The 25,114-nt window shown below is 44.7% G+C and overlaps 2 protein-coding genes across 5 annotated transcripts in view; one reads left to right on the top strand and one right to left on the bottom strand.

The window, feature by feature from the left end:
• PRKD3 (protein kinase D3) overlaps positions 1 to 7,200 on the bottom strand; it is a 37,671-nt gene extending 30,471 nt beyond the window's left edge. The window contains exons 1-2 of one of the 3 annotated variants that reach the window (XM_015857601.1): positions 7,092 to 7,200; positions 4,684 to 5,718 (exon numbers count right to left, since the gene is read on the bottom strand). In XM_015857601.1, coding sequence (XP_015713087.1) covers positions 4,684 to 4,974 — 291 coding nt within the window. In that variant the 5' untranslated portion in view covers positions 4,975 to 5,718; positions 7,092 to 7,200. Of the gene's footprint in view, positions 1 to 4,683; positions 5,719 to 6,588; positions 6,712 to 6,926; positions 6,948 to 7,091 lie in introns of those variants that run through there. The other 2 variants (XM_015857602.2, XM_015857600.2) reach the window with 2 other exon arrangements.
• A 2,456-nt stretch (positions 7,201 to 9,656) lies between these two features.
• Positions 9,657 to 23,162, top strand: QPCT (glutaminyl-peptide cyclotransferase). 2 transcript variants are annotated; one of them, XM_015857613.2, is made up of 8 exons: positions 9,657 to 9,838; positions 11,401 to 11,734; positions 15,186 to 15,332; positions 17,271 to 17,552; positions 20,058 to 20,234; positions 21,055 to 21,154; positions 21,604 to 21,720; positions 22,492 to 23,162. In XM_015857613.2, exons 1-8 carry the CDS (start codon positions 9,777 to 9,779, stop codon positions 22,635 to 22,637), a joined length of 1,365 nt encoding a protein of 454 aa, XP_015713099.1. In that variant the 5' UTR covers positions 9,657 to 9,776; the 3' UTR covers positions 22,638 to 23,162. The 2 variants fall into 2 exon arrangements, with proteins under 2 accessions (XP_015713099.1, XP_032299438.1); XM_032443547.1 differs by lacking the exon at positions 9,657 to 9,838 and adding an exon at positions 11,181 to 11,283.
• The last annotated feature ends 1,952 nt before the right edge of the window (positions 23,163 to 25,114 follow it).

A 25,114-nucleotide genomic window follows, 5' to 3' on the forward strand; every position in this document is an offset into this window, starting at 1 on the left:
GGTGGAAAAAGGTGGTTACAGTATCACTACCTTTTTAGTACACCAAATTACTAAAAATGGATCTCTCTAACTCTCAGAGTAAGGTAAGGATCAATTGTAATATGATCCTTGCAATAGGATTTTTTCTTTTTACTTCTCAGTATTTTATTAGTAAAACATCTGTTAACAGTTTAGAAATCATTTTAAGCTTCAAGTCAACACCTCCGCCACAAATGGGTTAGATAGTTCCCCCTTATTACGACAGTGTCCAAACCTTCAGAAGACATCTCATAGTCATTCCACATGTTTTGGTCTTTTCACACTACTTTTTACCCTCCTCAGCAGCCATTAAAGAAGATCTATCTAACCATTTTGATCAGTTCCATTAAAACTGAATTATTTGGTATACAAATAATACAAGCATGTAGTTAATTGTCACTCAGTTAGAAAAGGCTACAGCATTACTGTGTGTTACACATCAGGTTTTTCTTCTCTAATTTTCAAAGCAAAATGTTTGGACACATCTCCACAGCTTTTGTCTCCTTCCCCCAAGTGTAGTTCATCTTCAAAGAAAAATGGCTGGTTTTCCAAAGAATCCACAGACTTCAGTCATAAATCTATTATCAAAAATGAAATCTCACCCAGATTAATTAAATCTCACCTGTGATTAATTAAAATGAGAGGCAGAACAACCAAGAAAGCACGTACATACCAACAGGATCACATGCAACTCGGTTATTTCACATTTTCAACCAAGGAATACAATGTACCAGGACCACAACACAAGTGCAATTGAACTATGAAACCACAGAAGTAGAAAGACTCACACACAGATGTAACATGCAGAATTTAACTCCTTCTGAATGCAACTATACTTGCTGTGAATGTGTTCTCAACACCTTATACAGTTCAGAGCACTGAATAAGAGAGTACACATCATGCACTGGGTAAGTAGCTATTAACAATTCAAAGCCTGAATTTAGGCGAGGGAAAATGACATATTGTAGCACAAAATAAACAGGGAATTAACATTAATAAGAAAGCGTTGATAAGAAGAAATTTGAAGTAAGCAAAGAATGTACAGAGTGAGAAAGATGACCAAAAAAATCCATGAAAAGAATAGTGGAAAAGATTAAAGTACAAAGAAGCACAAAGGAAGATAGGAATCTAGGTAGTTGTAAGAATATGAAATAAAAATCCAATGCAATGAAATAGACAATTACTAATGCAACTGAAAGAGTGATCAAGTTGGGGTGACCAAAAATGAGGACAATAAAAATGTTGTTCCCAGCAATTCAAAGACAGCAAACATAGAAGTAACAGGAATTGAGATGAAAGCAATAGATGCAAAATATGCATTTCAAACTTATACATTAGCAAAGGGGATAATTTTGAGGCCACTAAGATAGAAGTGAAAAAACAACATACAGAGATGGCTCGGTGATAGCAGAGCTGCAAACATTGTTAGTGGAGTGTCAGTAGGAAAAAGACAAAAGACAAGACACAAGGGTAGCGAGCATGAATGGAAAACTAGAAATATAAAGGCAGAGAAAGATAAGGAAAAGAGTGACAAAGTAAATTTGGGTTGGCTTTGGTTTTGTTTTTTCCTTTTGAATTAGGAAGTATCGCCACAAGATGTTATGAAAATACAGAGGGAGGTTTATTAATCAGTAGGACAGAAGAAGTGCCCCCCCCCTTGACTGTAAGTGGGTGCAGTGAAGTGGAAAAAAGAAAAACTAGATTGCAAGATTAGAAACAGATTGTAGAGGTTGGCAGCGTATCAGCACTCAAGTCAAAGAGAAGGCAATGGTAAAAAGAGTGATGACAATTTTGCGCAAACAGCCTGAGATAGGAGAGCAAATGGCCTATTTCAGAGCAAAATGTAGCAAGGCCATCGGAAGATAGGTACGTAAAAGAGGAGGATGCTGCATGAGACTGAAAATGAAAAGCATGAAGTACAGGTTAATCGACAAAAGGGGTAGATAAGAGAAGTTTTAAAGTCACAAAAGTAAAGTCACAAAAGTAAAAACTTGTCTTGTAAATATTAAAGTTATTCAAGTAATAACAGAACAATAAAATGTTTTTCATTTATAGCTTTTACTTTAACTAGGAGAAATAAGTAAACTGGAATAAAGCACTCATAACACCATATGCTGTCTTACATAATTCTCAGCTTGCAGACAGCGGTGCATCACCACATGCAAGCTTCTAGTTTTAGACTAGCAAACAGCATGTTCTGCTTCTTCATATCCAGAACTAACAGTGTTTAAACGCAAGATTAAGACTTGTCTCTGTAATACTTTATCACAGTGCAAAGACACATTTTGCCCATCTACAATTTCTACAGTCGTTTCTCTGCTTTTAAACACACTTTCTATTCCTATCTGTTCTTGCTTTGGTTCTTCAGACTCTCCCTGACACCTGTACATCTGGTACTTCAATACACAACAATCTATGTAAGGAATGAACAGGAAAAATGGCTCAAAACTAGGATCAATAATCTTCTGAAGCATCCCTATCATGTTTAAACCCAGACTATGCTGAGGATTTCTTTTAACCATTTCAATATGCAACACCATTAACATAGCAAGCCTCAAATTCAACTCGAAAAAGCAGTTTTGCTCCTCTCTTGACATACAGGACATTTTTGACAGAGCCGTGAGGCACATCAAATCTTTGCACTGCTCATCACCCTCTCCTGCAAATACGTGTCTGCTGCTTCTTTAGTTTCAGTTCTGCTGATGCTACTTTTAAGCACCCTTTTGCAAACACTGAACAAGCTGCACAGAACAGCAGCATCTGAAACAGGAAGCACAGCTGATTATCACCGACACAGAGAGACTGTCAAGACAGAAAACACTGTGAAAATGCATTAGGGAAACACAGTGCTCAGTTTCCAACCAAACTGCTCCCTCAAATAAGTTTTGTTCAAGGTAGGCAAAGAAATACAAGTCTGAGCTATGATTTAAATGAGTAAGGAAACTTAATCCTAGTAGAGTAAGATACTATTCCAATAAGAAGACAAGCTACGAACAACTCCAAATATAAAAGATATTTCTCCTTTTTCATTAAAGAAGCGCAGCAGTAAATAGCAGACTAACTGCAGAATTATCACAAGAATGAACTACAAAATCCTAAAGCTGATAACAAGGAATTGGTCAAGAAAAGAGTTTGAGCAATCTGCACAAGGCCAGAGCAAAGGGAAGCTTTAACACCACTGAACTTCAAAGACATGCCCAATAGCTTCATGTCCGCAACTGGAAAAAGCAGCCAGCCATGTGCACAGCAGAAGAACACAGTTTACAGCTTTTTACACAAATCAGAGATTTATATATTAGCACTAACACATTCAATATGCTTGAAACAGCCACTAGATCTATGAATAAAACACGGGCAGGACATATTACTGTCAGAGAGAGGGTGGAGGGAGGATATTGCCACTTGTGCACCAGTTGCGTACTGCTCATGAAAGATGAATCCAACATATGCACTCGTTGAGTACTGGTAGCATCAGCTGTAGAGCATGCACTGAAACAAAGCCAGATGGGAAAAGGCAAACTCTGATCCCAAAATCTTTACCAGTTTTGCGGTAGATTAGGCTCAGCATGTAATAAGCTCCTTAAGCCATAACAAGAAATTGAGCTAGAGAACGGAAAGGAAAAGTAAGTGTGAATATATTTCTTTTCATCTTTCTTCAAAAGAGGAGACAGGATATACGCACACACAAGAAGAAGTTACAAAGAAAGAAGAAGGCCCTAAAATGGCTGCAAAAATTGCACCTAATGCATGTAGTACGGAAGGGGGGGGAGAAAAGAAGATAAAAAAAGGTTGACCCACATAACTTGTCTGTTCAGAAAGGCACTAACATCATGAAGTACATTGTGGTAAGCCATAAAATCATTATGAAATCAACTTGCCTGCCAACTAATTTGTAAACATTTGGAAGATGCAATAGGTTGTGAGATGGGGAAAAAGATATGCAAGCGTATGCAAACAAGAGTTCATACAATATTTGCATGCAGTTTCTCTCAAACTATTAATGGAAAAACAACCACCTAATGAGACTAATCAACTAAAGATGCCAACCACTACAATAAAAGACATGGAGAAAGCAATTCCCTACAAAATAAGCTACGCGCAACTTCCTTTAGGGACAAAAGGTATTATTTCATAATTAACTGCATGAAACAACACTAAGCATTTCTCAGGTTGGTTAGTAGTATCTAAGCGACCTACCATAAGTAAGGACAAAACAACAACAAGAGGTAGCACCATGTAAATCTGCAGGCTCACAGCACATTTCTGCAGCCACAATTGGTCCTTTGATTACAGCTGGCTGTGCTGTATCAAGAATGCCTCATAGCAGCAGGAGGAAAGACAAACTTAAGTAAAAACCCAATACTCTGATGACAGTCACTGAATGCAAAAAACACCTTCACCGTACTCTGAAAACCAATCCTCAAAAGGAGTTTACTACTACCCTTGTTTTATTGGATTTCACAAGCAAGAACACAACAGGAAGGTTTACTCCATTTAAACTGAAAGCTTCTATCTTGGGATCAGCTAAATCTCCTTGTGTGCAACTGCAAACAACTACCAGGAATCTTTGTATCAGATCTGCTGTGCATTTCACACTGATATTCCTAGCAGTTCGTTACAAAACAAGCATTGCCATCAGCAGAATGTGGCGCTGTTATACCATACCTTCTGGTAAACTATAGAGCACACGAGGTCTTTAACAGCAGATAGGGACAGGTCCTGAGCTTCAATGGTGACAGTCTCCCGCGTGAGACCAATCTGCAGAAGAAATGAGACCCCGTGCATAGAGCCCCGGGAGTTGGTGAGGCTCTGTGTGCTGAAACTGCCATTGGAGAGGCGGCTGGAGAGCCCCGACAGGGGACTCGAAGACAAACTTGGTGTTTGTGGTGCAGCAGCATGACATGTGGGTGGGGAAAACTTCTGTAAGGATGGGGGAGAAGAGTCGTTTGCTGACATCTGACTTGATTTAAACTGTCGAGATCTCCCTAGTAGTCAAAGTCTAAGAAAAATGTGGTCAGTTCTTGGTTTGAAATTAAAACAAGGATAATCTAACGTTCCCTTTCTTCATTCAGTAAAACACCCCTGACCAGTAAAACGTATTCGTATTCCCTTTCATTATGTGCAAGCCAGAAACTGGAAGTTGTTTCAGTTTAAAGGCTCTCTTTGCACAGCCACAATCAGCTGATCAGAAGCAGAATGCTCTTCCTTTAGCACCAGGTCCAGACAACAGGGGCTTACATAAAGGCCTCAGAGAAATACACCAGCTCTGTTGTTTTATATTTGTCCTTCATTTTTGTGTTAAAAATAAAAAATAGGAAAAAAAGCTGGAAACGCAGATGGAAATAAACGTCGGTCATTCATGAACAGTGTCCTCTCTCATCTAACTCCACAGACTGTATGCTAAACGCAAATCCATCTTCATGCAGATAGTCTTTCAGAATGAAAGGGGAAAAAAAAAAGGGAGAAGGGTATCCCTAGGAAACAACAAAAGTCCACGTGTCTGATGAATCTCCTCCTTCTTCGGAAGATGTCTGAACTCACAGGACGTGGTTAACTCGGAGATCAGTGAAGGTATCCAACTTCATTGTTATAAAATATTTTAGCTCCTGAAACGCAGAATTCCTGAAGACGCAAACACATCAAATGTCACGTCTAGATTCACCCAAATAACCTCCAGCATTTTGAAGCGTTGTACTCTGCCTGTAGGGAAAAAGATACAGTTATTTCACATGAAATGCAGGAAGTTCCAGTGCCATTAACTCAACTCTACAAAGTAATTTCTGCAAACACCCCAGAAGCTGCCAGGATGTTGGCAAAGACACCTCAAAGGGCCACATCTGCCCTAAGGAGCACGCTAAGTAGGGTACCCATAAAGGACATAAACAGGAAGAGAATAAGGGCAGCAGCTGTAACACTGAGGTACTTGTCTCAACAAAGCCTTCAGTTCTGCTCGAAGATGACTTCAATTGCGTTCACAGACACCAAAGACAGAAAACACCGAGCCTTAAGGGTTGAACCGAAAACGAGCAATACCTAACCAACATCACAGGGAATGGGAAAGCTGCACGATGTCAGAGGGTCCGCTCCGGTCAACTAGTGCAAACATGCAGCCAAACCTCAGCTACGCCCGCCTCACTGGAACGCTACCTACATCTACTACAGGCGCAACGCATCTGCACGCAGGAAGCCTTTCCCCGCGGCACACACTCGCACGTAAGGCTGCCACGGAGCCCATTCCGCTACAGGGCGGGACGGACCCGTCTAAGGAAGGAAACCCACAGGCGCTGCCCGCTCGGTAAACGCCAAGCAAGGAGCCGCTGCGGGCCGCCAACGCAGCCGTACTCGGCGGCGCTCGGAGACGACGCGGCCTCGGCCCCGCACGCGGCGCCGTCGCAGCCGGTGCCGCCCGCAGCCCCCGGGCAGAGCAGGGCAGGGCCGTGCCGGCGGCGCCGCTCCTGCGGCGACAGGAACTTTCCGAGTCCGCCTCCGCCCTTCCCCGGCTGTCCGGCTGTCCGGCTCCCGTCCCTCCCGCCGCTCCCGGCCCCGTCTCCCCTGGCCCCCCGCCCTCACCTGCCGCTCCTCCTCCGCCCCGATGGCCGCAGCCGCCCCGCGCACATCTCCCCCGCCGCGCAGCCCCGCGGCTCCCCGCACGCACCACAGCAGCCCGGGCCGGGCTGCGGCGCGGGGGCCGCCGGGAGCCGTAGTCCCGAGACCCCGCCGCGGCCCGGGGCGGCGCGAGGAGAAGAACTACAGCCCCCGGCGCGCCCCCCGACAGCGGGCCGCAATCGGACACACGGCGCGTGCGCGCTCCGCCCGACTGAGTTTCCGTTACTTTGCTCGGCCGTGGCGGCAGGAGCCGCTGACGGGACGGAGCGGGGCCCGGAGCTCCCGCTCGCTCCTCGCCTCACCTCCGCAGCCCCCTGGGCTCCTGCCGTGCCGTAGTTCGGCCCCGCTCCGTCCAACCCCGCTCCGTCCTCACGGCTCCTCAGCCGCAGCTCAGGCTGCGCCCCGCGCCTCCCTCCCGCGTCCCGCCCCCTCCCCCCGGCCCTCCATCCCAGCCGCTTTCTCTTCACCTTTCCGGGCGGCGGGTGGCGCGGCTCAGCCCCGCCGTGTTGTCTCCGCGGGCTCGGACGCGGCCGCTGGGCTCCGCACAGGAAATGCTTGACCTGCTGTGTCACCGGATCGCGCTGACACGGCTGCTCCGAACGGCTCCGAGTTCCCCCGGCGGGCGGCCGCTGCCTCGCCTCAGCGGATGGCCGGGCCCGCCGCCGTGTCTCGGCCGAATCCTTCACACAAATCCTTCAGCCAAATCGTGTATTCCTGCTCAGTGTTAGTAGTGATCCTTCACCCTGCTCGGTGTTAGTAGTGCAGCATCGCCAGTGTGTGACTGGAGGAAACTGTGTGAAACCAGTTACAAATCAAAGCTGCGCTCCAGCCCCAAAGCTCCCTACTAGAGACAGCCCATCATCTCCTTTCTTGCTTAGATTGCGTTCCTGCATACAGCTCTTAATGCACCATGCACTATCACCATCGTTTGCCAAAGTTGAAATGATGCACCCATGGCAGTGAAGCTGCTAACAGATGTTGACAGAGCTCTAACTCTGCTCGGCGTGCAGAAGATGGAGAAGCAGATTAGTGCTTTGTCACTTGGGCTGTTGGTAACGAACGTTTTTCATTTCCTTCATCTTATGCTCCTGGGGCCTGACCCAACACCCGCTGCAGCTCAGCAGAGTCTTTCTGCTTACTTCACCCTACTTTGCATCAAACCATGACGCAGTGCAGCTGATATGGCATGTAACGAAGCCTGCGTTCCCGCTGGAGAGAGTTCACTTGATAAAAAATGAGCCTGAAGCATCTTGCTGAAATCTGGAACTACTTTTAACTGGAGCTGTAGCAGCTAAGCACCGATTCTGCTTTTAACTGGTTTCAAATGCTAAAAAAAAAACACCCCGGGACTTTTAAATGGAGGCTATTCCATGAATAGAGGATGTTCTTGCCGAAGTTCTGCACCAGATAACTGAGCAATCTTCGTTTCCCTTTTCCTCCTGAGGTCCCACGCATCAGCGCTACAAACAGAACTCGCCCCCACCAACGTGGGTTCCGATGTGTAGCACAGCGAAGACTAACACTGCAATCTGAGGAACAGCCCCACAACGGCCATTTACGGACACTGCCAGATGGACGTTAGGAATTACCACAGTCACTGTGCACAGATTATACTTCTTTGCAGAGGAGCTCGGCTTTGTGTCATCCGATGGGGTTGGAGCCATTCAATCTGCTGCGCTAAGCCGTTATATCTGCTTTTTCATAAATGAGAGCAGAAGATGGATTAGTTGAAATCGATTTAGTATAGGACACGGGAAAGCATCCATCAAAACAAACAGTTCTAAGCATTGATGCAGCGGTGCTTTCTGCTAAACAAACACTCCCGAAGCATCCAAAATTGTCCCGTTTGTGAAGATCTCTGAGCAAAACAGGTCTGAAGGCAGCTCTGCGTGGCAGCAGCTATAGATAGAGAAGCACATACAGCTGTGCATGTGCCCAGCGGAGTCTGTGTGCTCACACAGCGCAGCATTACAGCAGCACCAGCCCCGGCTGTGCCAACTGACACAACCGTTCTGTTCTGAAATGTTTGTGACTCTCACAATTAGTGATTTCCTGTGGAATTCATTGAAGTCCTTCACCTCTTTCAGAGCCCACGTCAGTCTCAGAGCTTGTTCTCACTGCGGAGAGCTTTCCCTGCTGAACCCAGCTGCACTTTGCTAACTGCAGCCTCCTCTAGGTGTAAGATGACAGGAAATATGGGTAACTTACTCTGCATTTCTTTCCTTTTTCAGACCCCACATTTTCATTCTAGGCAGGTCACTGTCCGTAATACAGAAAAGCTACATTTGGAACAGGTGCTTTTTAACTCTAAAAGCACATCCGTTTTATCCCGGTTTGATACAACTTCTATAGCACTGTGTCAGCAAATGGGAACTGAATATATTCATTTCTGTGCACCAGTCTGATGAGTGGAACGTTCACGTATCATCTGTCTGGGTTACAAAGAAGGCAATGTCCTAGGATAGCTGACTGGACCATTTGTCTGAGAAATTCCATAAGCCTATTACTGCCATCATTAGTTTTCACTACTTTTGACACTGAGCTTGCATGGCAAATGTGTCTTTGTGAGATCTGTGACAGCTACCAGAAGTGCCTACAGAAAGAGCTGTTCTTTCCCCGCCCCCCCTCACTCTGTATGTTTAATTGCTGCTGCAGTTCACCGTCTCTTTTCCCCCTACCCCTCTGTTATAGGAGAACTGAAAAAGAATTAGGGGACCACTTTTGGTTCGGATAAAATCCTGAAATGTGGATGTGCCTCCGAATTACCTCATCGTCTCAATTTGAGCCCTCAGCTGAACTTTGTCCTAAAATCCACCTCCAGAGAAACAGTGAAAAGTTCAGTACAGGCTTCAAAAACATGGAATGATGCCTTCAATCAATGCAGCAGCTCAGGCCTTTGGGGTGCCCCCAGGCCTTTGTGATACCAGCTATGCCACCCTTTGCTGCAGCTTATGTGGGTCCCCCATTGGTTAGGCCACCTGGAAATCTCAGCTCTCGCAACCCACCTCAAGCACTAAATATTAGCTGGACTGAAAGCACAACAAAGCACACAGAATCTCCTCTCCTTGCCTGTTAACTGCAAGTGCCGAGCATCAGAAAGCACAGGCTTCTTTCCTACTGCTGCTGCCAGCTGTGCTCCCACACCTCAGCAGATGGCACTGTCACATCAGCCTGTGCACAGGAAAGAAGCAGCGCACAGATTGTGTTTTCACAGGTAATGCTTGTTTTTCTTCCTATATATATACAGATATATTCTCTAACTGATACCTGGCTATTTGAATTTCTAGTTAATAAACCAAATGACTAAGATAAAGAGAGCAGCTAACCACTGACACCTTTCCAATCAGATAGGATGGAGCAGGACTCAACAACGCATCTTTCCCTTACAAATCACTGGGAAACAAAACGTTCATTACATTTGTTTGTTTGTATTTTTAACTTTTGTGCTCTTTTCTAAAGTAGTTCCATAATTCTGTTTGCAGCTGTGACCTGCTCTGATTTATGCTATGTTTTTATTTGTTACTGCTCCTTGTCTCCTTAGTCTTCTATGTACCATTAGACAGGGAACTCTTTAGAGAATCAAACGGGAGGGCAGAGAGCTCTTTAGAAATGCTAACGGGATCTATTTTGGTGGACTGCGCAGCAGAATCACTGAGAACTGTCCCTATTCCTTCTCAGCTTCTGTGCTGAGATATCCAGGTCAATGACCTTGAACAATTCCACTCATATTTTAACAAAAACCAGTTTCCTAGCTGCCACCACCCCATGCCTCCTGCCTAAATAATATCACACACTCACAATCACAGAGTGGCCTGGGTTGGAAGGGACCTCAAGGACCATGAATCTCCAACCCCCTCGCCACAGGCAGGGCTACCAACCTCCACATTTAATAACAGACCAGGCTGCCCAGGGCCACATCCAACCTGGCCCAAATTCTCCTCGTTTCACTCTTCGTACGGTGCTTTGAAAGCACACAAAGGGCTATTGCTTCCCTCCTTCCCTCTCTCCCTCCCTCCCCCCACTGCCATTGCAGGTACACATGTGCCTATTCCTACCACCTAAGGTAGGAATACAAAACTGAGGTATTAAATTGAAGTATTAAATGACTGCCCATTTCTCCCTGTGCTGCGGTGACTTGGTTTTACATTTGGAATGACTTCCTAACAAAGATGAGGTGTAGAATCCTGTGGGAAAAAATGGCATTCCTTCACACAAGCTCCTTATTTCCCCATCTATGAAATCTTGGTTACAGCTACATTCTTGGTATCCACTTCCAAGGGCACTGACTCAGCAGTAAGACTGTGAGCTGCAGCGAGCCCATCTGTCCACTGGGCAGCACAGCCACCGGCTTTTCTAGGAAATCTGTGGATCTGGTTCAAAGATCTGCAAATGGACAAACTATTCTCTGCTATTAGCTTCATAGGCTCTTTGAATACTTGCCATGCTGCACTTTCAGAACGTGGCGTCTCAGGATGAGGTTGGAGAGCAGCAAGAGGATCGTTCCTCTTCCCTCCTTTATTTCTGCCTTCATTTTAACCTTTTTTTCCTTTCAGTTACACAGAAGCATAGAATATCCTGAGTTGGAAGGGACCCATAAGGATCATTGAGTCCAACTCCTGGCTCCGCACAGAACCATCTAAAAAGGAGTTCAATGCAAAGGTCAGATGTTTTGTACGAGAGCGCCGACTGCCTGACCTAAAGGACTCCTAAAGCTCCCCTGCACGTTTTCATCGCATTCATTGAGCTGCTGCAACCTTTCACTTCGTATTTTCACAGAATCACGGAACCGTTTGAGTCGGAAAGGACCCTTAAAGGCCTCCTGGTCCAGCTCTCCCGCAACAAACACGGATACCTACAGCTGGCTCAGGCCACTCCGAGCGCCGTCCGGCTCGACCCCTCCGAGCCTCCTGGCGGGGCCGCGGCCGGGAGGAGCCCGGTGCCGCCTCCCTCCGTCCGTCCCTCCTTCCCGCCCAGCCTCCGGCGCTGCCTCCCCACCACAGAGCTGGGGATGGCGGGGCTGGCCGTGGCGCTCTGCCTCGCCGCCGCCGCCGCGGTCTGCCTGCTCCCGGCGCAGGGCCGGGAGAGCGACGCGGGATGGACTCAGCAGAAGGTGGGTCGGGCCGTACCGGGCCGCCGTGCTTTTCCGCCGCCTCGCGGGTCTGTCCTTTGTCCCTCGGCCCGCTGCCGGCACGGGCGGGGTGGGCGCAGGTGAGGAGCGGTGGCTGCCCCCGCCCCGGGTACCGACGGCCGGGCGGGGCGGGAGCAGCTCGGCGCCCTTGTAGGGGCTGCAGCCCGCGGCTGCGCTCCCGGAGCCCCGTCAGACCTAACGGCGCTATGGAGACAACGAGCAGCTCTTCCCGAGGGGATTCGCGTTGAGCTGGGAAAAAGAGGATTGGGTTTAGATGACGGCTACTGCATGAGTGTTTCGAAAGGGTACAGTATTTTAATGTCTTGTAGGGACCGTAGTGTATTGCTCTTCATTTAAAACGCTGTGTGAAGTTGTGGGGGGGGGGGGGGAAAAACTCTTGAGATAATGCTTAAGGAAACAACATGTGGTAAAGCCTCTGTGCAGCTCTCAGTAGCTGATTACGAAATGCCAGCATAGCTTCTTAATGAACCAAATCACATGGAACACAGCTGACCGCAGAACAGTGACTTCCACTGAATCAAAGCGTTTGTGAATTTCAAAAAGGAAAGCTATAGAATCACAGAATCATATTCCTTTAGGCCCCGCTGCTGGCTGGCTGTAGGAGAGCTGCGTTCAGTGCTCACCTGGAACTGAGGAGCCCACTGACCCCACACAGTGCTCTCTGTGCCCCTCAGCCAGAGCCACAACAACCTTCACACATCCCCAGTCACTCCCATTCAGTTCTTGTTCACTACCCCTTGATACCATTCACTGCCCATTCAACAGAGGTGGTGGGTTTTAATTCTGAAGATCAGAAGTACTGTCATTCTGTTCTACTCCTGTTATCTCTCTATGAATATACTTATATACACAGTTACATGTACATATAACATCTATCTCATACACAGAATCTACATTCCTAAAGTAGATGCTAGAATCCATATATATACATGTGCATGTAAGACTGTGAGGCAGACCTATAGCTGTGCAGCCCCAGTTCTCCCTTCGCAGCCCCCTCAGCCACAGTGACACACTCTGCTACACTCAGTGACACTCCGAGCTGCTTCCTCATGAAGTAACCCCACCAACCACACAACCACGGCACTCAAACTCCTCAGCCCTGGCAGGCACCCACCAGGAACCACTTCTTCTTTCACATCGGATTCTCATCCCTTGGTAAGTTCTGCTCCTTCCCCCTTGAAAGGAAGCATGAGCCAAAAGCTGGATGTCTCAGTAGTGCGCAACCCACTCCCTCCTGCTCTCACAGGGAGGAGGAACCAGGTCCTAAACTTACCAGCTCTCAGAAGAAGAAAGCTTCCATTAGCACTGAGGCAGAAGGTGCTCAGATCAGCAGGATAAGCACGGGCTGCTGATAGAAGCTGAAGGCTTGCCATTTGTGCAGCTTAGTGCAGAAGGCTCAGCAGCAGCCCTGCCACAAACACACTGCTCTGCTGCTACTTTGCAGTGAACGCAGACTGAGCAATCCCAAGGAATGAGCCACCAACATGCTTTGCTCCATTCCTCTTCTACTTCATGTATTACTCCTTTGTAACTCCTTTCACTTCCCAAATTTGAACATATTTTCACTATTACAATCAGGAATGTATTCCTTCTGTAGCATTTTCATACACTTGTACCATAATGCAAATGTTTCTTTGCAAAGCAATCCCATGACCCCAGCTACCAGGGAAACTCTGCTGCTATTCAGCATCCTCACCGAGCCCTTCACTTCTTCAGATGTCCTTCCCACTCCTAAAGCACGCAGTTCTACATTCCCTCTCTCCTCAGCAGAGCAGTTCTGACAACATTTCTCCTGTCTTCGCCTTTTCTACGTATGTGGAATGGTCCTCACACAAATAACAGCTGGCAGATTGGAACGAGGAGAATTAAACGCTTAATGTACAGTCAAGTCCAGGAAATGTCTGTGCTGGTGCCTGCTTTGCTCCGCATGAACTAACGAAGGAGGAAAGGTGACAAGTTGTGAGACAACAACTGCTTTTATTTTTTTAAACCATATTTGTCTGTCAGGGTAATTAAGATAAAAGGTGATCATAGGAACTGCAGAAGGTCCCAAAGTCAGTGTGCTTGCTGACCAGGTAAGGACTGAGTTTCTGTAGTCGTTTTAGACAGAGATTAAACGATGCACATGAGGAAGCAGGGAGGAAGGAGGAATGATTTTTGATTTTTTTTGTTAACACGTTCAGTGCTGAAATGAGAGTAAATGCATCGAAGAAAACATCAGCTCGACGCACCAGCAGCCCAAAAGCAACTCCGCAGTTAAGCATCTGTAAGACAGGAAAAGAATAAAATAGAAACTACCATTGTCCTGCACCATAAGCTGTGCTTCTCTCCTGCTGCTGTTTCTCTGTCTTTCTGAAGAAAGGATGAAGCACACAGGGCAGACTGAAGGACGGCAGGTTTCATCAGCCCTGTGTGGCACTGCTGAGCAAAGCATGAGTGAATGCAGCAGGGAATCTCACTGGGAGAGAGGACCAGAAGGAATTCCTGGTAACAGAAATGGGTTAGGATAGAAATATCCTATGATAGTACCTATCATTTTTATCTATAAAACCAGGAGTTGCTCACAAAGCTCCTGAGAAGACTACGGCTCAAGTCTGAGCAGGCTGAAACCTGATGCCCAAAGAGCACTTGAGATATCATTGGATTTCCTGCCTGGCATTCACCTGTTGCTCCAGGACATCATAAGGCTCATCCCCAATGGATTTGCCAGCCCCAAGAAGATGGGACAGGTATTCTAGGTCATCTTAAATAGCACCAAAGGTTCATCCCCAGGCAAGAGAAAAGAAGCACTTGGGAGGTAGCTAGCACTACCGGCTGTCATCACGGAAGAGAAGCTGCCACTTCTGATGTTAACCCAAGGCTAATAGATATGGACCTGAGCACACTCCAAACAAACTGCATTGCACCGTGCGGTCACACCAACACCACCCCTTTGGGCAGAGCCATGACAGCACCACTCCTGTAGGACTGAGCTGGCTGATGTATTTGTTTGCAGTGCTGTGCCCCGTAATGTGCACAGACCATAGACCCAAATATTATTGCTACCAAAACAAGGCTTGTGGGATTGGTCACAAAGAAATCTTTACTCAAGGGAGACACTAGAGGACACAACTGTAGAATATGTATAATTAAGATATCAGAAAAGAGAACCCAGTAAAAGGCAGAGTTTGGTTAGCAGATAAACATTTCTCCCATATTCTTAGTTTATTTTACATGGAAAGCAGAGCTAGAAAAGCCACAGAACCTAAAACTGTCTTATTAAAGTTTTTTGTCAGAAAACCTTTTCTTAAAGTAATAGTCAGCAAACCAAAATAGTCCCACATACTGACGTATCATTTACCATAATTCTGAAGAAGACTATGGTTAAAAAAACCCAGTAACAGTTGGAGAAATCTTTCCTTTTTCTCTCCAGTATTCTCACCAACCAAGTATTTTACATCCGGATGCCATCCAAAGTGTTGCAGAAAAAACAGATGTGAATGAAATGTGGGAGAATGACTTGCTGCCCATCCTGATAGAAAGATACCCAGGGTCACCAGGAAATCACGCCGTAAGGCAGGTAAGGAAACAGCTCTGAAAACCTCTAAGCACACCTTTTCTTTACATGCCGGTAAAGCCTTTAGGAACCACAAAGGTACAAGGTCTTCTCATGCGGTAGATGAACCCGATCATTGTGTTACTGTAGGACCATGCCTACAAGACACAGCCTGCCCTTTAGCTAGCATTACTTCCCAGGGCTGCATGGCAAGAGGAAAGATTAACTTCAGGTTTCAAACTAAGAAGCTGGCCCCAGGTCTGGTAACTGAAGTATAACACAGTGCTTGTCCATTTCCTCACATGAGCAGGATTTTGGTGGTTCAAACACCTGGAACTCTGCACGCCCCCACTCTTTGCTTTGGAGAGGTCCTGTAAGAGTTGATTTCATCCATCCAGGTGACCCTAAGAGGGATCAGAGAGGCCCATGCTGGCCTCACTCACTCACTCACTCCTACTTATAGCAACCAACCCAGAGACTGAAGCACCAGCATGGCCCAGTTTACTTAGAAGGCATTTAGAACATCTCACAATCCATCGTCTACCCATTAGGAAGCAACTGAACAGCTCCAAGGTACCCCTAACTACAGTAAGCTTATTTGCCACTCTACAAATGATAGATAAGGGAAATGCTGGTTGTTTCTACAGATTTAGTTTTGTGGTTTTCCTTAGCAATACACTAGAAGGAAGTCAACCGAAAGGAGAAAAAGTAAGAAAAACAAACTACAATCACAGCCTGGAGTACAAAACCACAAATTAAGTTCAATGAAGGATCATTTTGTTACAAGTTAATGGCACATACTGGAGTAGAATCCCAGAGAAGAAAAAAATCCTCCCCTGAGACATGGAAAAACATCAGACTCCTGGAAGGGAGTGGGCAGTTCCACTCACAGGTTGTGCACTCTGGGAACTTCACCCAGGCTCACATACTCCTCTTATTCCATAACAAAAGCCCTTTGCTCTGCCCACAGTTGGTGGGTAGGCCATATGATGCCATAAAAGCTTCCAGAAGGTGACCACAAAGCAAAATGGAAGTTTGTTCTAGCACAGAATTTATGGCAGATTCTCACTGACTTCACTGAGAGCAGGACAAGTCCTCAAAGTCTATTTTCTTTTTCCCCTTAGAGGCTTTTGCTAATGTTTGTTTAGAGAGAGAGGAATCTGCCTTGAAGAAGCACTCTAGGGACACATGAAGATCAGCTGCTCAACAGAGATGGCCCTCTAATATGAGTCAGTCAGAATTCTGTACTAAGTACCGCCGAGGTAGTTACATTTATTCTCTTTAATGTGAAGCTACCTAAAATGAATCATCCTTTACTTAGGTTCGCTGTATCAGTTTCTAAGGGTCTCAATTTTACCACATTCTGAAATGCTTCGTTCATTCTGTAACTGACTGTCTTTTATAGCCCTGTAAGCAGCTTGTGCCACTTGAAAGGCAGATTTCTCTTAGAAGTTAAAAATAACATGATTTTTTAAAACCCCAATATTTTATTTATGGAGTCTATACACAGCAATTACCAAAATAGCCACTAGTGCTCTGCAGCCAGTTCTGACACTTCAGGACACAACTGAGTTTGTATTTGAACAAGGCAAACGTTGTATCTATCCTGGTTACCCCGGGAAAAATCTGGCTTGGAGACTTTAGAGGTCAGCACCTCAACATGTCACGTTGATGGGCAATCACTCTAAGCTATCTCAAGACTCCAAATACAAGGCACAAAATGGAGATGAATAGTGAGTGAGGTCAGAGGGTAGGCTAAAGCAGTGAGGGTGGTGTTTATCTTAATCTACACACTGACATTATTATTATAATCATTTTTGCTATGAGTAACCTGTTAAGAACACCAGAAATAAACTTCAGTGCCATTATTGCTAATTAGCTACTAATAATTTGCCTGCAATATCTTCAGCAATATTCATCTGGTGTGTATGTGTGTGTGTATATACATGTATTTAATTGCAGCACATCAAGCAGCGCCTTCAAAGTCTCCAGGCCGGTTGGGAGATTGAAGAAGACACCTTTCAGAAGTACACACCCTATGGATATCAAACGTTTTCAAACATCATCAGCACTCTCAACCCTTCTGCAAAGCGCCACCTGGTCCTCGCTTGCCACTACGACTCAAAGTTCTTTGGCCCACAGTGGCATGGAAGAGTGTTTGTGGGAGCAACTGACTCGGCTGTGCCCTGTGCCATGATGCTGGAGCTGGCACGTGCCCTGGACAACGAGCTTCAGTCCATCCAGGTAGCTGGCTTGGTTTGTTCTCATATGGTTTCGCAATAGCAATAGACCTGAGAGCATCCCATGTTCTCCTCTCTGTTCTGTGTCTGATTCTCTAGTCACTGCGCCTATAGGAAAATTCCCATCATATTCCAGAGGAAATGGACGGAGACCTCTACCTACTGCTTTAGCACGTGATAACATTAAAAACTTGCATGCAAAGTGGGAGTATCTTATGTACACTATATGAAAGCAATTTGCACATGGAGAACACATTTAATAGCCTTAACGAGATATAATTCTCCATCATACATAAAAGCACAGAATCCTACCCAGATGTACCTACCCTATTAAGTAAAGCACTGTGTTTCTTTCTGAATGATGCATTTTTAATGTCCCCCTGTTGCACTGGGAGACAGCTGAGCTGATTGCAGTGCTGGAGTTACACTGTCAAATACACTCAGCCCATAACAACTACAACATTTCCTTCCTGTTTTCCTTTATCAGTTTGGATCGTTTATTTATTAGATGAACGACAACAATCTAAGTTGAGGAGTGCAGACAAGTAACACGATCGCGTTATCGGTCTCTGACCGCAGGAAAATTTGCTTCCCAGCCCTGCCACTGCTGGGCACAAAAATCTCTGTGAGCCATTTCACCGACTCACGAGCGCCATCTACTGCTTCGGTATTTCCTAGTGACAAACCCTTCAAACACCAACAGATTTCCACAGGAAGCTTCCTCAAACGCTTTGCTAACTATTGGCATGCACTCAGTTCAGGTATCGAGATCAGCTGCCTGCAGTTGTCTCCAGAACTGATTTTGGTGCCTTCAGGCATTAGAATATTTAGAAATTGAAAGATTAAGGAGATGCTGTGGGTTTTAGCCACATAACGAAGCACTTCTGTAAACACGTGCGTTTAGAAGCTTCATTTAGAATAAGTTTGTTACTTACAGAACGACAAATATGTCAATTTAAAGACTGGATTTTTGGGGAGAGGGCAGGCAATACGCTATTTCTTGTTTAAGATTTCATTAAGATGACGGTGCTTGACAGAAAAGCAATCCAATTACTTTGCACAGCCCATCACTCGTACAGCCCATTAACAAAATATACTTTGGGACCCATCTGCTTAATCCATTAGCAGTGACCTTTTTGCTCTGCTCACAGCAGCATAACAGACCTTGGTGTGCTTTATGCTTTCGGCCAAATCTATTTATACTTGAAACCGTGATCTTTATCCTGATGTTTCTTTGGTTTATACAAGAGTAAGTTTTAAAACCATAAGGTCAAAGAGATCTCTTGGCATTATCCAGATCTAGGAACACGTTTTAGCAGTAATAATAATTACAAATACTGCTTTCTAAAATTCACGTTGTATTAATACCACTGCTTCCAAAATGTAATGAAAACAACCGCTATCAGAATTGCTCTGTTCCGTGCAAAGGACAAAGGGCAGCAATGCAGTGCCATCAGAACAATCCATACATTGCTGTGAGTGTAATCAATAGTCATCTTGCCTACGTGAGCGACATTTTAGAGAGGCTTTCCTCTATTGTTTGTATTGGATCAGCTCCAGCCAGTTGGGAATTGTGGCCCATACAGGACATGAGTGCTGCCAGTGACCCCACCTTCGTAACCACGTCATGCAATCCTACTTGAAGAAAAAATTATTCATAGAGGGGTTAAAATATTCACAGCAACTGCCAAGATCACAGTTCCCAGCACTGTTCATATAGCAGAGCTGAGCCGGGTTTAATCATGCTGTAAGTTATTAGGAAATGCTGCCAGAGCAAACAAGGCTTCAGTTAGTAAATAGAGGAAAAAAAAGAAGACTCATTCAGCCTTGAGAAGAATCTCACACAGATGTCTCCTTTGTGACCTTAAATACATTCATCGTGTATATATTCTTACAAGTTTCCATTGTTGTGATATTGTCAGTTGCCAAAGAGGAAGGGCATATCTACTCCTCTCTCTTTGGTTTCGGGGTAAGTTTACCTGGATGGCTGTAAGTCTCCCTGAAGGAGAAGAAATGATCATTCTTATGACTGACTGCTCTTTGTCCCTCAATGAACCATACACCTTTCATAATTAATCTCCACTGGTGCAGAACTGTAGCAGGAATACTATTCCTTTGAGGCACTGTCACAGCATTAGCACTCACCTCAGATGTCATTGCTGACGTGTCTCCTCTGCCGTTCAAAACAGTGTCCTGGCTACCTGGTTTTGTAGACCTGTCTCAAAATACTCAGCTCACACCTGCTGATGCCAAAAATAAAACGTTCAACCAGGACCAAAAATCATGCCAGGGCGGGGGATGTGTCATTGTGCTGGATTAAAAAGTAATGATAATTGATCACTACCACTATGTCACCATGACACATTTGACGTTGATGGTACTAGGAAGGCTTGCATACAATACCCTGAAGATACCATCATACCAAAGGAGCTTATCTGACTGCAGTACTCTCCATTTACATAATGCTCTGGCCAGAATCAGTTCTGTCACCTTTTACTTCTTCCAACAGACAAGCTCAACATCAAGACCGGACCTTTCCCTTCAGCTTATCTTTTTTGATGGAGAAGAAGCTTTTGTTCGATGGTCCCCAACTGATTCCCTCTATGGGTCTCAACACTTGGCTCAAAAGATGGTATCAACTCCACATCCACCGGGCTCAACCACCACAAATCAACTCCAGGGCATGGTAAGTGTCTTCACCTCCATAACGAGTTAATAGCAAGCTGCAATTCTTTATTGTTCAATTAAGCCGAATACCCAAGAAACCAAGAACATCACCTAAACTAACTGAGGCAAGATCGTGAAAAATTTGGACATGCTAAAATACAGACCTGGCAAGAGACCTGAAAAGATCTCAATGCAAGTATAAGGAGTTGTAGGAAAAAAAAAAATGTAATATTCAGATTTACTACAGTATAAACTAAGGCACCTACCTCCTTCGGTAGAGATTGTTCAATGTGATCAATAAATAAGAATCTCTGGAAAAAAATGTCCCCCAGCTCAGCCTTGGTGTCAGCAATCACAGTTCTAGCAAGCTCTTTGGGTTGCCTTTTGATTCCTACAAACATTTTGTCATCTCCTCCCTTCTGGTTTCCCAACTCATTGCTCAGCCACTTCTGTTATTCTATAATGTGACTCATAACATCTCTTTCACTTGATAGATGCTGTTTCTCCAGGGTAGAAGCAATTTCCTCTTTTTTCTTCCTGTGACATAGTCTTTCTTTTAAATTGATATAAAACAGACTGTAAATAAAGCAACACAGCCTTGTTCAATATGAGGAATGGACAAACAGTCTGTCCCTCCTCACTGGGAAGGCAGCAAGATGCATTGGGTCCGAGTAGGGTTCTGCTAATGAGTTCTTCTCAGACTCTGGTAGAATAGAGATATTTGGCAATGATCGATCAAAGACCCAGCCGTGATCCACACAGGAACCAAGAGGTTTCATTGCTGCTGCTGCTGGTGGGTAACTTCAAGAATTCTCTGTTAAAGATTCTTTCTTCTGCAGGACCTACTGGTACTACTGGATTTAATTGGCGCACCAAACCCTGTCTTCCCCAATTATTTTCCAAACACAAGCCGATGGTTTCAGAGGCTTCAAGCAATTGGTAAGGAGAGGGGCATGGGCTCTTAATTAATTTGAAGATTTAGGAGATAGTTTACAAAGGAGAAAGCCATATAAATCAGATTCTTAATTACTTTTTTTTGGTTTACAGTTCTAATATTTAATAATGCAAATGTTACATTTGGTGCATCTTCACCATTGATATCTTCATATAGGTTAAATTAACTATGATTCACAGACACTTGGAAGCACCAGGATCCCGATGGCCACTTTGTGACTCTTGAGCTCTGCTTCACTTTTGTGTTCTAGTTCTCACTTCTGTAAATTGATGGTAACAGCATCAGTCTAAATAAGAAACAAATGCAATAGACAGTCACCAGCTCCTTTTCTTGCTGGGTGGAAAAAGCTTCCACAAGAGAGGAAAAATAATTCATGTGTACTAACGTGCCTCATGTTGTCCAGAAGCTGTAACAGTCACATCTTGAATTACAGAGCAGAAGCTGCACAACATGAATCTGTTGAAGAATCACCTTGATGAAACACAGTATTTCCAGAACAACGTGCATCAAGGCTTGGTTGAAGATGACCATGTTCCATTTTTATTGAGAGGTACTGGCAGTTCTAGTATTGCTTTTCAAATACAAGTTCAGTAACAAAAGCTCCACTTAGCAAATAAGCAGATTAACTTTTTTTTTTTTTCCCAGCTTATTTGCCCCAGGTTGTGGCTTTGAAATCCAACATTACGCAGGTTAACTCATAGCTTTGAAAAACATAGAGAAGTAGAGAGAACCATCCTTACCATCATTTTGTACGTGCACAGCTCCACCGGCACAGAAATAATGGACGTTTGTGCCAGTAGTGCAGCGCTCCACAAAGACAAGGAGCTGATGTGATGGGCTATCGCTACACATCACACCTGCCAGCTGGCTATTATGTCTAGAAGCAGCGAGACACACTCAAGGGCTGCATTTGCAAAGATCAATAAGGTCTCTAAAGAGCTTTTGGCAAACTTACTGCAATGCTCAGAATTACCTGTTCAGGTTTGAAGGCACTAACTCCTGCAAAAGCTAACATATGCAAGTTAGACTCTGATTTACCAGAGCAGAGATAGGAGAGGTGTATATAGTGGTCAGTAAGAATAGCAAGGGACACAACGTGCCTAATGTGCATTAGGCACATGCCTGAAATTTTCCCTACCGGAGATCTCTCCCAGCAGACACCTGCACCACTGGCAACATGTTCGTTCTTTTCTTTGGGGAGACTCCGCTCCAATGAAATACATGCAGCTACCATATACATATAAAGGGACATAAGAAAACCTACATGGGAGAAACTACTTAACTCCGATGTCATTTCCAAATTTCACTTTGTTCCTCACAGGGGTTCCAGTCCTACATCTGATCCCGTCTCCTTTTCCTGAAGTATGGCACACTATGGAGGACACTGAAGAAAACCTTGACCAAACCACTATTGAGAACCTCAGCAAAATCCTTCAGGTGTTTGTGCTGGAATATCTAAACCTGTGACGCGTTGGCTGCAAATCTTACTTTGTTTTAAATGTTGTTTGCTCACCTTCTGTTATTTAATTACATCAGAGAGCACCGAAGCAAAGCAAAATACGGCAATAGCTCTTGTTACACTGATTACTGATTCCACTGTCCCTGGCTCAACGTTCCATACAAAGAAATTTCAGGTAGCATTAAATAAGCACTAGTTTCAGCCCAGAAATAATTTGACCTTTCAATGTCTTGCCTCTGAATAAACCAAAATACAATTCCAGAGCTTTCCCACACTGTTACCTGTGTTTTAAAGAAAGGATTCCTGAATCTGAGCAAAATATTTACAAACATATTCTAAAGTTGCAACAGAAACTTGTATTTACAGCAACACCAACTCGTCAAGAGTTACTATTACATGACAGCCTGAAAATGGAAGTTGATCTGCCTTTGGTGCATTCTGTGTTTCCCACCATTTTCCTGTGTGTGAGAAATGTTTCTTCTGCGTATGAAAATGGCTAAGTAGAACACAAATAAAGTTCTAAAAACGGGTCAGAAGTGTTTCTTTTTCAGATCAATCCAACCACACATCCATGGCTACATCAAAGCTACTTGAGCTGTTTGTAATCATATTCTCCTTGACTTCAGCCCACCTTCTGCAGACGCTGAGCAGCAGAAATTACCAAGGCAGGGAACAACAGCTGTATACAGAAATCTGCCCACGTCACTATGGATCTAAAGCCCTGAAAACCATCAGTAAAGACACGGCACAAGATGGGTCCTCACTGCTTCTGAGCCAATGCAGAACGAGCAGGTAGGAGACAACCTGTACAAACTCTTAGAGTCTGGTGAAACCACCATCCCTGGGAGGCTGTCACTGCCTTGTCACAAACCTCCTCCAGGTGTATGAGGTTATTAACAAGGGGGAAGGGAACAAACTCAAGAGTCAGTGCTCAACAGGTTTTTAGTTCGGGGTTTATGCTAGTTATGTGTGCTGTATCATGAACCTTAGCTCCTTTATAAGTTCATCATAAGAAAAGTAATGATGCGCACTCCTCATTCTTCAGCATTTGCTGCATTTACCTACAAGCGAAATGATCCTAAGCATACACAGCTGGAACCAGTTAAGGGAGCAGCAATGCAGAACGTTCTCTAAGCAGAAGTGATGGCAAGAGTGAGTCGCAGTCCTCTTCCTCCTCTTACTGGAGTAGCAATCCTATCACCGGGAATAAAGACAAAAGAAATTAGCAATTCACAGTCACACGTCATATAATTATTTTGATGGTGAGCACCCAGCAGCAAAATACAGCTAGAAAAGACAAGGTGCAGTAAAAAGGCTTTTGGTAGAAATAATATGACAAGGACCAACGTACCCAGAGAAGGACCCAGCAAAACACACTTCTGTTCATGGTGTAGATGGGCATCGCTCAGAGAACATCCCATAAACCACATCGATTTCTCTGAGCAGAAGATAACTACAACATTCTGCACACAAAGTACCATTTTCTTCCTTGTCATTCACAGATGACACTGATTTTATTTTTCCTCTTATAAAAGGAGACATTTCACTCTCTGTTGATTTAACAAATAGTCTGAATCAGATTCATTACAATAAAGCAGCTAAAAAACTGTCCTAATCTCTAAAAGACCCTTTATCATCTGCACATACGAGATATAGATATATATATATATGTATAAACAATCACTCAAAAAATAACTTTGTTAAAGCAATGATATTGCACTCAGAACTCTGGGATTCTGTTTTCCCTTTGCATTTTAAATCAAAGATCGGCTTCATTTTTGTTACTCCTTTTTTTTAATCAAACAAAGCTTTAACTTCCTACTAAAAACAAGTGGGCATGCAACCAATAGAATACAACATATTTCAAATGTCACCAACAAGGAGAAGTCGCTTATGAAACTGGAGTAAGGAACAACTCAACTTTGCAGTAGGCCACGTGAGAGTAGGAAATGTAAACATCCTGCTGGCACCACGCTGCTGCAGGTGGTGCAGAGTGCAGCCCAGCTGAGCACCCAGGAGCGTTATGTACTTCTGTGAGCCTCCACACAGCAGCAATGGCACATCCAACGGGCTACGCACAAACACAGAGCAATGAGAGGATGGTGGTTACGGAGCTGACGCCATGACTTTGAAATGCGTTTTCCTGATGGTTATACATTCAAAGACAGCAGTGAAACTGTTGTTGCTGCAAAGGAAGTACAGAGTTAGATCCCCCGTGTGTAACTGACATTGCTACATGCAGTCTGGACGCTTCCCTCAGCCTATAAAATCCCAGCAAGGGGCCTCCATGCAGAACGTCACCTTGCTCTGTTTGCAGGAGTGCCACCCTTCTCCATGTGTCAGAGGCAGCAGAGAAAAAAAACATATGGAAAAAGAAAACAAGGAAAAAAGTATCCTCAGCCAATGTTAAGAGGCCACAGATCTTGAAAATTCTAATGGAGGTGGCTGCTTCTCAACTCAGTTCTATGGAACAAGATCTTTTCCC

The sequence above is a fragment of the Coturnix japonica genome, chromosome 3, assembly GCF_001577835.2.
Source record: "Coturnix japonica isolate 7356 chromosome 3, Coturnix japonica 2.1, whole genome shotgun sequence".
Classification (NCBI taxonomy): domain Eukaryota; kingdom Metazoa; phylum Chordata; class Aves; order Galliformes; family Phasianidae; genus Coturnix; species Coturnix japonica.

Coding starts and splice junctions, on each gene's coding strand:
- QPCT (XM_015857613.2), top strand. CDS start 9,777: ATGGCACTGTCACATCAGCCTGTGCACAGGAAAGAAGCAGCGCACAGA. Junction 20,235..21,054: donor CAAATCAACTCCAGGGCATG/GTAAGTGTCTTC, acceptor TTTCTTCTGCAG/GACCTACTGGTACTACTGGA. Junction 21,155..21,603: donor TCAGAGGCTTCAAGCAATTG/GTAAGGAGAGGG, acceptor CTTGAATTACAG/AGCAGAAGCTGCACAACATG.